The sequence below is a fragment of the Rhodamnia argentea genome, chromosome 2 (genome assembly GCF_020921035.1).
Source record: "Rhodamnia argentea isolate NSW1041297 chromosome 2, ASM2092103v1, whole genome shotgun sequence".
In the NCBI taxonomy this organism is placed as follows: domain Eukaryota; kingdom Viridiplantae; phylum Streptophyta; class Magnoliopsida; order Myrtales; family Myrtaceae; genus Rhodamnia; species Rhodamnia argentea.
Genome location: NC_063151.1, coordinates 11,505,805 through 11,517,653, shown reverse-complemented (window position 1 = coordinate 11,517,653; position 11,849 = coordinate 11,505,805). Strand labels below are relative to the sequence as shown.

Below are 11,849 nucleotides of genomic sequence, written 5' to 3'. Positions count from 1 at the left end.
TGAAATTTCGAGACAAATTTTTAGCTTAGAAATAAGTTTGGAATAAATATATTCTACTTCTCTATTTCATGAATATAAGAAAAAGTTAGAATTTTTCTCATCACTCCCTCTCTTCTCTCTCGTCCATGTCGTCGGTCGGCGGTTGGCGGAGGAAGAAGGAAATCCAATGATCAGAAAAAAAAAAAATAAGATATTAGTTTTTTAAATTGAATAAAATATAGAAGCGTTTTAATAATATGAGTAGGGCTGGGTATGGGTGTTGGATTTGTATTACATGAAAAAAAAAGATCAAAACAAGTTAAATGTAATATTATGGGTCAGACTATTTTTGACCCGGCCCATCCCTTTGACACTTCTACTCGCCACCAATGTCGAACGTTTGTCGCCGCAACTATAGCTCTGCCTCTCGTTGCAACCCCAATTCCATCGCAATCCTAGCCTCCATCGGGAGAGCAGAAGTTTTATATTGTTATCAAATGAATTTCTGTTTTGAGAACATATATTTTGTGCGATTATCAAACGAGTTTCTTTACTTATAAACTTGTCGGGAGAATAGAAATAGAAAAATATATTTATCACCGAAAATTGTTCCAAGAAATAGAATGATTATCATTCGCGCCCTCGGAATGGCGACCTATGTATTGTATTTAGAAGTTTCAAAATATCATCACTTGAGCCTTTAAAGAATTGTCTTTTAAGGATTGCATGTCTTTTAGTGCTGATCTTTTGCAGTGTTGTTGGGTGGTACAGTGAAGCAAGGAAGTGTAATCAGGAATTGAATGTAATTGTTTATATGGTACGATCATCTCTGTTTTATCAAATAAATTTCTATTTCGAAAAGAGAAATTTTGTGTTGTTATCAAATGCATTTCTCCGTTAAAACACTCGTCTAAGAAATAAAAATAAATAAAAAATCGATTTCTAGCCAGAAATTATTCTCATGAATATAAATGCCATCATTTCGCCCTTAATGAATTTCTGGGATGGAACCCTTTTAGCGAAAAGTGGTCAGTTGACTTTTTGCTTTTATCATTTTGTCCTTTTTCTTCAACCGATTTTACGTTTTTTCTGTTTAATACTGCTTGGCCCATTTTATGTATTTTCTCTTTAGAATAAATCACATTACAATATTCGAGTGATATGTAGATAAGGGCAAAATGAAAAATTTAAAAGCGAGACAATATAGTATTTTTTTTATATTTATAAATACGTAGATAGGGGTGGTTATATAGTTCTCAACTAAGTATCACCATTACCGACACCGACACGCAACATGTGACACGACACGATATGTGTATATTATATATTAAATGTATATTTTTTATATACATGGTAATTTATCATGTATATAAAAATATCGATGGTAAGTTTCTTCTTTTTCTTCTTTTAGGGATTCATGATTATTTATTTTTTTATGGCTAAGTATATTAATTTTAGGGTAGCTGGATATATGACTTAAATATATATATTAATAAAATTATATTTTGACCACTAACCCCTTTACGTGTCGAAATAGTATGTTGTGATGCTAGATTCACGTGTCGCTTGAGTATTTGGAGCTCTAACCACGTGTTTGTCACATATCGTAGAGTGTCGGACATGGCACGATACGATACAACAAGGAGACCCCCGAAAACTGTCAGTGCTTCCTAGGTTCTTAGGAGGTACCCCGTGCCTTTCAAATCTTTCATTGTCACAATAAAATGCAATATATCTCCAACGTTTAACAAAGTCTTAATCTTCTTTTGACCAAAGAAAAAAAAGTCCTAATCTCCCGACCAAAAAAAAAACAACAAATCTTAATCCGGACGTTTGCGATTTTTTTATTTTGAGATCCAACAATGAAAAATTTGTGAGGCACAATTCCTCTTGAGGATCATATAGCGTGCTTTTGGTTCTACTTTTCCAATGGACCTTGGGCCTCTAAAGCCTCTTGGGAAAATGCTAGTGTGTTTGACAAGCCTTTTCAAGAGGCATTTGGTCAAATGCCAGCATTAAAAAGGTTGAAAGTCTAATGCTGGTCCCTATTAATGTTGTTCTTTCAACATTCTGAAAATAATGAAGGCCCATTAATGAAAATTAATAAGTTATCAACTTTGCCCTAAAAATTTTACTAAAAATTTATTTTTACCCCTTTTTAAAAGTGAAACCTTGATTGTTACATTTCATCATCTTCTTTAAGGAGATCGGACCGACAAAGGGCTGGTGAAGGGCAAATTTAGTAGGCGAAGGGCAACTCTGGCAAGCAAAGGGCCGGCAAGGGCTGCCTGGGTCGCGCGGCCCCGGTGGATCGCTGCTTGGGTCATGCGACCTCAAGCGTCGTCCTCGTAGCAATCAAGGCGGTAGTCGCTAGGGGTCGCCCGACCCCAGGCTATTCTGGCCGGCAATCGACGGCGCCGGATCTAGCTCCTTCGTCGGTTGGCGAAGGGTTATCATTTTGTTTTTATAAAAAAGAACAAATAACAACCAAAAATAGGGATGATCAGTTTCACGGTCCGATACGGTCCGGTTCCCAGGTGATCTAAAAGAATTGATCGCATGTATTTAAAACACATATTCAAAAAACTCTTTACCACAACTCTTCAAGGGAATCCATGTCCAGCTGTTCACATGGCATGTCTGGACATGCATGCCGTGTCAGTCCCATGGAGGATAGCTCGTACTTGATCCTCTGCCCACTGGCTTTGCAAATTGACCAAAGCTTCCTCTGCTGCTTGCGCTTCTCGAATTTCTCCTCAAGATCACAAAGCGAAGTCATCACTCCACCCTCAGGTGACAACTCTAATGAAGAAAAGACAAAAAGGGCTCATTTACCATGTGATAAATAACAACAAATTCGAAGGTTACTCAACACTTATTTCTTCCCAATGGACTAGCATCAGCAGCCAAAATCTAATAATTTAAAAGTTTAAATAATTTTTTTGAAATGTTTTTAAGAAACAAAATTAAAACTAAAAGAAATTGTCAGTCAATCCGGGCAGGTTCGGGGAGGATAGTTCCATCCCCCGAATAGGGAACCGGACCGGTGCTCTTGGGAATCGGACCAAATCGACCGGGCCGGTCCCGTCCAGGCGATTCCCTATCCGATCGGTTCTTTTTGCTTACCCCTAGCCAAAAGCCCTTTGCAATTTTATATTTTTGCCAAACTCTACTTAATCCAAAGGAGTTTTTACCAAACGTTATTTGCATTTACCAAAGAAAGACATTGGCATTTGCTCAAGAGCCTATTTTCAAAGTCGAATCAAACACACCCTTATAGACCACCCACATGCTCATATACAAATTTAGGTTTTTCCACTTAATGTATTGGCTAAACTACAATTTGTTTTCGAAAAGAAAAATGCTCGATTAATTAAATTTCATGTTTGTTAATTGCCTTTGAGGATTTGGGGATGTACGTGGTGCATGACTATTCTCAGTATAAGAAATTTGTACTCATGTAAGGGGAAAAGTATAAAAAAAATCATAAGTCTATTGCGTTAATATCAATTAAGTTTTGAACCTTTCAATTAGGCTAATTTAGTATTAAATATTTTGCATTTATGTCAATTCAGTTCATCCGATTTTTTTGGTCGAAATTGACGACATGAACACCGGTCGTCCTATATGGCATGATCGGCATTGATGTGAACTATTTTTACAAATTTACGATTTTTTTTAAATTTTATTATTTTTTTTAATATTTTTGCTCGCTAGGGTCGCAACGCCCTCATGAGATTCGGCGAGGGCTCTAAGACTCCCGTGTGAGGACTTGGCGGCCCTCGCCGGCCAAAATGAAAAACGAAAAGAAAGAATAATAAAAAAATTAGGAAAAAAATATTTAAAGGATCCTAGAAATTGTTCACATTCGGTCGTGGTTCGGTGCCGGTAGTGACATGCAGGACGATCAACGTCTATGTCAGCGGTTTCCAGCAAAGATTAATCGGATGAACTGAATTAACACAAATATAAAAAATTTAGGACTAAATTAGTTCAATTAAATGGTTTATGGCTTTTTCGGTACTTTCTCCACCTTACATAAGATGCGCGAGTCGTGAATAAGAAATAATTTTTTTTGGGATAGTGGAATGCCAAACTTCGTCATTAGGGTAAAGTAATCAAAACCATAATCATAGGCAGTTAGGTAAAGGACGCTATTAATCCGAGAGACACGTTTGGTTTCACACCTAATTTTCTATTGCAATTTGCATCGGATACTTTCCGTGTCATTACTAATGGAGAAATTGACCAAACCAAAGACCCCTACCCATCGGACCACCCACGTGACAGATGCCATTTCCACGGTCCAGATCATCCCACCTCCCCCAAAAAACAAACAACTTATCGCCGAGCAACGGCCCACGTTTTGCCACGTGTCATAATGGCAGTCGTTATTATACGCCACGATCTAACGGACCCAACTCGCTCTCTCCCTCCAGAATCTCCTCTCTCTCTCTCTCTCTCGTCCTCTCGCCGGAGACGGATATCATCTCCGGTGTTCACCTCTGACGCAGTCATCGACTCCGAGCTGTTCGCCTTGCGTCGCCGTGATTCGATATGTTATCATGATCGAATCCACTTCAAGTCCTGTGAAGGCCTTCACTGTCTGACGATCGACGACGAAGAACGCTGTTCCTATAGCAGTTCAAGGGGTAATCCCAATCCTGCAGTCTGAATTTCGCCATCGAAGGCTTAATTGCTCGCGCCAGCGTTATCTCTGCGATTCGGGCACTTCTCTCGGCGGTTAGCGAACGGCAGAGTCCTGTAGAGCTCGCGCAGTAATCGGAATCGGCGTCATGGTGGAATCGGACAACGAGTCGCCGCCGGGGGGAGGCCATGGATCGGGGGCGGGGGGCGACCTCTCGTCGCTGCGCGAGCAGGACAGGTTCCTCCCCATCGCGAACGTGAGCAGGATCATGAAGAAGGCCCTGCCGGCGAACGCGAAGATATCCAAGGACGCCAAGGAGACGGTGCAGGAGTGCGTGTCGGAGTTCATAAGCTTCGTGACGGGGGAGGCGTCGGACAAGTGCCAGAGGGAGAAGAGGAAGACGATCAACGGCGACGACCTGCTGTGGGCGATGACGACGCTGGGGTTCGAGGAGTATGTCGAGCCGCTCAAGGTGTATCTGCAGAGGTTCAGGGAGTTGGAAGGCGACAAGATGGCGGCGGTGGCGCGGGAGAAGGACGGCGGTGCCAACGACAGCGAGAGTAGCGGCGTCGGCGGAGTGTACGGGATGATGCCCGTGGGCCAGGGTCAACACCAGGGACACGTGTACGGCTATGGTGGGTTTCATCAGGTTGGGGTGAGAGGAGGGGGAGTTGGTCCTGGAGCAAGTTTAAATAGACCTTAGTTCATTAATCACTAATCAATTAAGTTCAATCACTAGGATAACCTTCTTTGAAGTGTTTTTTGCTGGAGCTCCCACATTCTCATTGTTGTGGCCATTGAAAGAGCTTTTCGGAAGGTGGTGATGGCGAAAAACTGTCTTTCTTCTAGAATTGCTTGACGGGTAGACTCAAAGAAGTATGTTGAATTGTGCGGACTCGACTTGAATCTGCCTGTACTTGACATCTGATCGACAAGAATGGATTCGGGCATTAAATTCACGACCACGAAGATGACGACCATGGTCGTTTTTTGGCTTGAGGCAGGCGAAGTGTCGATCAGATGGGTGGTCCAATGGTGTATGGTGAACGTGAACCTCGGTTTGGATGGAGGATGAGAAGTAAAAGAAGTGAGTGATTCAGGGTTTGAAATTTGGGTTTGGAAGCTGAAGTAGTTGCTGTAATGGCAGATTATGGGTAGTGTAAAGTTATTGTAGTAACTCAAGGTGTTGTGAAGACTAGTTTATGTATTTCCATACTTGTGGAAGGAAACCGGGAGTTTTACCTGTGGAGTTTCTTCTCTTAATGCGTCCTGGGATCAATTACCTTTTGAGTTATGTACTGTTGAAACCAAGTGTTTCGATGGCCAAGCAATGCCGGCGAGTGTTTGCGATCCTTCTTAGTAAGGAAGGTCAAATGTCGCCGGGGTTTGAATTCCACTTTGAAGGAGGGTCGAATGTTTGATTGTTGCCTCACTGAAGGCCAGATGTGGAGGGGAACACATGATTGTTGAAGCCGTGCTGTTCCACGTTCGTGGTCTGGCCCTGTGCACAGAAATGGAAAAAAAAAAAAAGGTTGAGAAGGCTTAGGTCACTTCATTGTCCCGAACCGGATTGTGTCGTTGGCCTACCCTTTTACTTGACTTGAGATTGCTTTGCCGACGGCTTTGTGATTTTAACATCCACCCCGCAAAAGAAAATGTACAATCTACTGAGAGTATCTGATGGATCCTACGAGTTCGTGACAGATCGGAAACTCTAAAAGATTCATAAAGGTGCCAGACACATTTAAGTAGAGATCACTACCGAACGAATCTAAACACGTTTAGCTGTCATCGGATGGATAGAGAAGTAGATCGAGAAGTTGCGGGTTTTGGTACATTTGTCGGCAAAAGTTATCCTGGATCTGGAAACAACCTGGGTTCGATTTCACTGCTGTAATTTTAAACCGAGTATCTCCCAGTTGTCGATGCTTTAGCAAGTTTTTCTGGTGTAACTTGATTCTCGATTGCAGATCAGAACGTTTGGAAGTCCAAATTCCCGTTCAAGTACGGACATCACATAATTTTTATGAAATAAGGTTGACAACTGAAGCGATATATTTTGCTTCCAGGAAACTTTCAGCATTGCTCACCAATCTGACAAATAAGAGCACCGGCACTCGGCTCCTTAGCAGTCAGCAGGGAAGCCGGCCGCGCCACCATGCTCGATGCCTTCAAGTAACTTGAAGCAGAATCTTCCCCGGAAGGTGTAAAGAAGGCACCATTCAACATCAGATCTCTGTCTGATCTCCAATTCCAGTTCTGCCACTCTGAATTTCCAGCTGTACTTTCTCGCTTGGTCACCTAACCAAAAGAAGATTCAAGCAAGGTCGAAGCCATATATAAGTGTTCTCGTGGTACAGAGTTAATCATAACCTAGGCGGCTCCGGGAGGCCCGACAATGCCACCAGGCCATAGTTTTCAGCCATTAAGCAGGATCAGGGTTTAATTAACAATATTTAGGACAAGCTTCTGCAGTTGGCTCTCCTCCTAGATCTGGCCTCCCAGGACTAAATTTTCAAAGGCGGCCTTTTCAGGTTTTACTTAAATGTCGTCGTCGTGCGAGCAGTTTTACGTGAGTGCATTCTGAGCTCGGTTTGGTCCATCATTGATCTAAGTTGATTCGAAGCTAGGAATACCTCATATCGGCAACGACCGGGAAAAAGATTCCTGGCCCCAAAAACCTACAGCATGTTGATTAAAACTCACCTCTTTGGTGCGCTCACTATTCGATGCAATGAAGACATTTCCTTGGCTGTTGATAGTCGGATTAGCGCTTCCTCCGATCGCATACATCTCCCAACCACTGTACACATTGTTCACAATGTGAAAGTATCCATGCCTACACCTGCAAATACACACGGCCAACAAAGAATGATGCTTTGGTGCTTACCCTCGAGAACTTTCTCTCCATCACAAAACTTTGCACAACTAAATGTTTTTACCTTGGCATTCTTTGAACCAGGCCTTCACCGAAAAAATTGAAAGCAATGGTGACTTGCATATTTTTGTCATCAACATAGTCATCACTATGACCCATTAGCATCACTTCATTGTGATGCAACATGTAATTGTTCGAGATGGTCATGCCCGTCGAGCTGATAACCGCATCTATCAGCCCATCGCGACAGCTAGCCAAGGTACAATGGTCAATCCATATGTCACGGGACGCGAATATGGATATGCCGTCGCCATCTGACGTGCCTCTCATTCCGACAACCTGCGGGGAGCTCCTCACTAGAGCATTCCCTGCAGGCACGCAATCGTGAATGTAGATGTTGTGTATGATGATGTTGCTCACATTTTGGATGGTTATGCACGGGCCGTCCGATATTTGGACGTTGTGTCCCCTCCCGTCTATGGTCTTGTACGAGTTCATCACGAGCTCCTGCTCGAGGTTGATGACCATGTCGTGATCGAAGATGATCCACAGGGGCTCTTCCTGAACCACGCCGTACCTCAGGGTGCCCAGCGGCGGGTTCACGGGATCATCGGAGGATTTGGTCACGACGTAGATTTTGCCGTCTCGTCCACCCACAGCATTGCGGCCAAACCCAATAGCACAGTCAGCCAGGACCTTTCGGTTTGATTCCCAGTCAGGGTCACACCTCCAGCAATCGTCAATAGGATTCCCCGTTCGGCACGATCCCGTCCCAAGCTGCCTTCGAGTTGTATTCCTGATCATGTTTGAATTTAGCGGCAAAACTTACGACAACGTGATGGGAACAAAGCATCTAGAGTTTGTTTCCAAGTGATGATGCCGTGTGTTAACGAATTGGCCACAAGATCAAGTTATAGGCACTTACCACTCGGCCATTTCCGATGTTGGCACCATCATCGAACGAGCAGAGGATGTCTGAGTCACAACATGTAGCATCACCAAGGCAAAGACATAGAGGGATGGCATTTCAGATGTTCCTGGGTTTTGGAGGTTGCTTTTGGGTGTATCAGAGACGATGAACTATAACATAGCTATAAAAGATTTTAGAAAGCTTAATTGGATTAATTGATAAGAGAGAGAGAGAGAGATAACGAGACAAGAGGGGGAGGAAGGGCCTCAAGAAGGCCCCAGGATTGTCCTTTGATGGGTTCTTTCTGCAGAGATGGTCACTGTGGCATTGAATGCCTGGTCTGAATCTTCAAAAACCATGTCAAAGCTTGGACAAAATAACACCGGGTAACTTCTCTTCGAACGTTTTTAAAATGTTACGATATTTAAGTGATCGATTGAAAAGTCATGTGACACTCAAGCGATCGGGAAAAAAAGTGATGGCACTCAAAAGAGGTTCAGTTTGCAACTCTTTCTTGCTCTGAAAATGCTTATAAATTGAAACTGACGTGCTGCTAGTGGAGACGCAGACGTTGATGAATCAAAAGAGTTCAAATGAGATCTCCAATTCAACTCCGCTCGGCTCAAAACGAAAAACAACTGTGGGGAGGAAGTTATCGAGTGCCATCTTGATAGAACACAGACAGATAAGGACGAGGACTTCCAAGTTCACGGACGGAACATCATCTACTTGTACGTACTGTCCGACACGAAAAAAACCAGTTATCTTCTTGAAAAGATACACTTCTTTCTGGAGAATGGGCCACTGCGAAATTATTGGCTGTATATCGGGCATGAGGAACTAGGCGAGAACCCGAGACCGAAAAGTTAGCTATGGTGGTGTTAGGACTTTGAATGAGAAATTTATGGGTGGTGGGTACTGGTGTATCGTATGGGCACAATATAGTCTGATACACAAGCAGGAATGACACACACACATGGTCCATTTCACTGCATCATTATGGTCGTGCCACAGTAGGCCAGAATTTATTGCAGTTCTGTCTTTCCGGTGAAAGACGGATCGCCCCTTTTGTCGGTCCCTTAGAGAAGTCCCTCTCTGATGCACCATTTTCATCTGATGCCCCCATGGTCCTGAGACTGAGAATGAGGAAGCAAGCGAATGAAACTCGAAAGTCGAAACATCAGGCACACTTCAGTGACTCTCCCCTTTGGTTTTCCAAGTCTATTTACCTTTTTACAGTTCGAAAAAAGAAACTGACCCATTACTGCATCTGACTTTCCCATGGAGCTGAGGATGATGCCTTTTCGAAGACACACGTCTGGCATCGCATGTTGGAGCTAGCGTTATCACCTAGAATGACGATTGTCGCGATCTTTGGCGTTCGAACTGCTCTCCTCCCATAGCATGTGATGCTTCGGTCTATTCCTTCGTACCCGAGAACAACGATTCTAGCAAAAGCTTTTGAAGTGTCGGTGGACTTGATTCTCGTTTGGTTAGCATTAGTGGTGCAGGCTGAGGATGGCGATGGAGAAGAACCCCGTACGTCAGAGAGCCCTCATGCACAAGTTAAGACTATTAAACTGACAATGTCGTGGATATGTTTGTTTCAGTTGAAAGCACAGAACCTTTGACCAGTAGATGATGCAAGAGAGGCCAAGCGAAGCAGAAGAACAGAATGATGCAATGAAAGAGCTGATCATTATAGCAGTCACCATCACACTCTTAAATGAACATGAGAAGTGAAGATGAAGTTCAGAGTCACGGCAAAAGTGTCAATTCCAAGAGTCTCTCGGTACTAACTTCTACAATCACGGAAGAATTGAAGGCGACTTTTATTAGGGTGAGTAAGATGGACGGACTGAATCGGGAGCCGCCTGGACTTGATTGAAATGGACTGCCCGAACCAGACCGAATATTTTTATTTATTTATTTTTAACTTTTACAATATAAACTTAATAATCCACCGATCATTTTTTTTATTCCTTAAATGCTAACCTAATTATAATTAATATATTAATATTAAAGTTTGTGGTGCTCACTAGGGGTGATTGGTTCTTGGTCCGTTCCGGTTCTCCTAAAAAATCGAGAACCGGACCAGTGGTCCCGATTCCCATTTTCCAGAACCGCGAACCGGACCGGCCACCCTAGGAACCAAAAACCGGATCGGACCGTCGGTCCGGTCCGGTTCTCGGTCGATTCCAAGGACCAATAAGCAAAAGCTTCCATACTGCCAATGGACCTACCTCTTAGTACAGTGGATACATGTTTGACATGGAAAGCATCGCAGACCTGAATGCACATACATTGAATGAAAACAACGCATTATCTGCATTTTTAAAGAGGGTGCCCACGGTCCAAGCTTTAAAAGTCAACAACAATTCAATGCATCCTCATATGATCATCAATAGCACATTGAAAGCACACCCAAAGGGAGGGGGGGAAAGGGGAGATGATCACTGGACATTAGCCGAAATGACAGTGAAATAGAAAAATGAGAATATTTCTTGACTTCAAGTCCTTTCTTGATATTTGATGGATGAAGCAAAAGTGCGGGAAACCTGCAAAAAGTATATATAAGCAACGAACAATAGTTTTGAACTAGAAATAGAATTAATAGAAATCGACCTCAAATAATGAATGAAAAATCTCACCATATATATTCCTTCCACCAACTTGTAAACTCTATTTAACGGTAAGCTCCGAATGAGCCTCATCCAAGGCTAAAAAAAGCAAGATATTAATTAAAGCATTCACTTGTTAGATATACGAAAGAAATACAAGATATAAAAGAAAAGATATATCCATGACTTACTCAACTCGAACTTCTCTGCATTCTCGAAGCACTCTTCAACATTAATTGGTTTGTTAATCACTCTCAACCAATCTTGAGCGCAAATCAAAGCTTCCACCACTCTATGGGTCAAAGAACTTCGATAGCCATCAAGCATGCGACCGGATGTGCTAAATGTGGACTCCAAAGCAACGGTTCTTACAGGAATAGCCAAGATATCCCGAGCCATCAAAGAGCAGATTTTAAACTTTTAGCCAGCGGTATTCCACCACATCAAAATGTCAAGAGTACGACCTTTTTCACGTGGGGCTTGAAGATACTTTTCGATCTCGGATAAATTGCCCTCGACCACTTTTTTCTCCTCATCCATAAAGTATTCGAACGCCTTGTCCCCAACGAAACTCACATCGAAACCCACAGTGAAACCAACCTCATCTTTGTAACCTTTCTCATGGCCATCGGGATTCAAACTACCACTAGCATCAATGAGAAGTTAACCACCCAAATGTTTGTCACCAAAAGGTCCGGAACCACAAGACTTCTCATAAAAATTAAACAAGTGTTCCAAGTAAGTCCTCACATAATCGCACCTCTCATTTATTATCTCATCATCATCATAGATTAGTTTATAGCAATATCGCAC

General features: G+C 42.7%; 2 protein-coding genes and 1 long non-coding RNA gene across 3 annotated transcripts; 1 reads left to right on the top strand and 2 right to left on the bottom strand.

Annotated features, from left to right (window-relative positions):
* Window positions 1-4,393: 4,393 nt before the first annotated feature.
* Window positions 4,394-5,885, top strand: LOC115748880 (nuclear transcription factor Y subunit B-3-like). Its single transcript, XM_030685522.2, has one exon. The coding sequence runs from the start codon at window positions 4,776-4,778 to the stop codon at window positions 5,328-5,330; it is 555 nt and encodes a 184-aa protein (XP_030541382.1). The 5' UTR covers window positions 4,394-4,775; the 3' UTR covers window positions 5,331-5,885.
* Window positions 5,886-6,571: 686 nt separating this feature from the next.
* On the bottom strand, window positions 6,572-8,707 carry LOC115748879 (pectate lyase). The gene is made up of 4 exons (XM_030685521.2): window positions 8,431-8,707; window positions 7,570-8,301; window positions 7,334-7,472; window positions 6,572-6,928 (listed from the first exon to the last, which is right to left on the bottom strand). Exons 1-4 carry the CDS (start codon window positions 8,529-8,531, stop codon window positions 6,704-6,706), a joined length of 1,197 nt encoding a protein of 398 aa, XP_030541381.2. The 5' UTR covers window positions 8,532-8,707; the 3' UTR covers window positions 6,572-6,703.
* A 2,175-nt stretch (window positions 8,708-10,882) lies between these two features.
* On the bottom strand, window positions 10,883-11,272 carry LOC125313868. The gene is made up of 3 exons (XR_007197555.1): window positions 11,228-11,272; window positions 11,067-11,135; window positions 10,883-10,973 (listed from the first exon to the last, which is right to left on the bottom strand). It is a non-coding gene; the product is annotated as an uncharacterized LOC125313868 (long non-coding RNA).
* Between the last annotated feature and the right edge of the window lie 577 nt (window positions 11,273-11,849).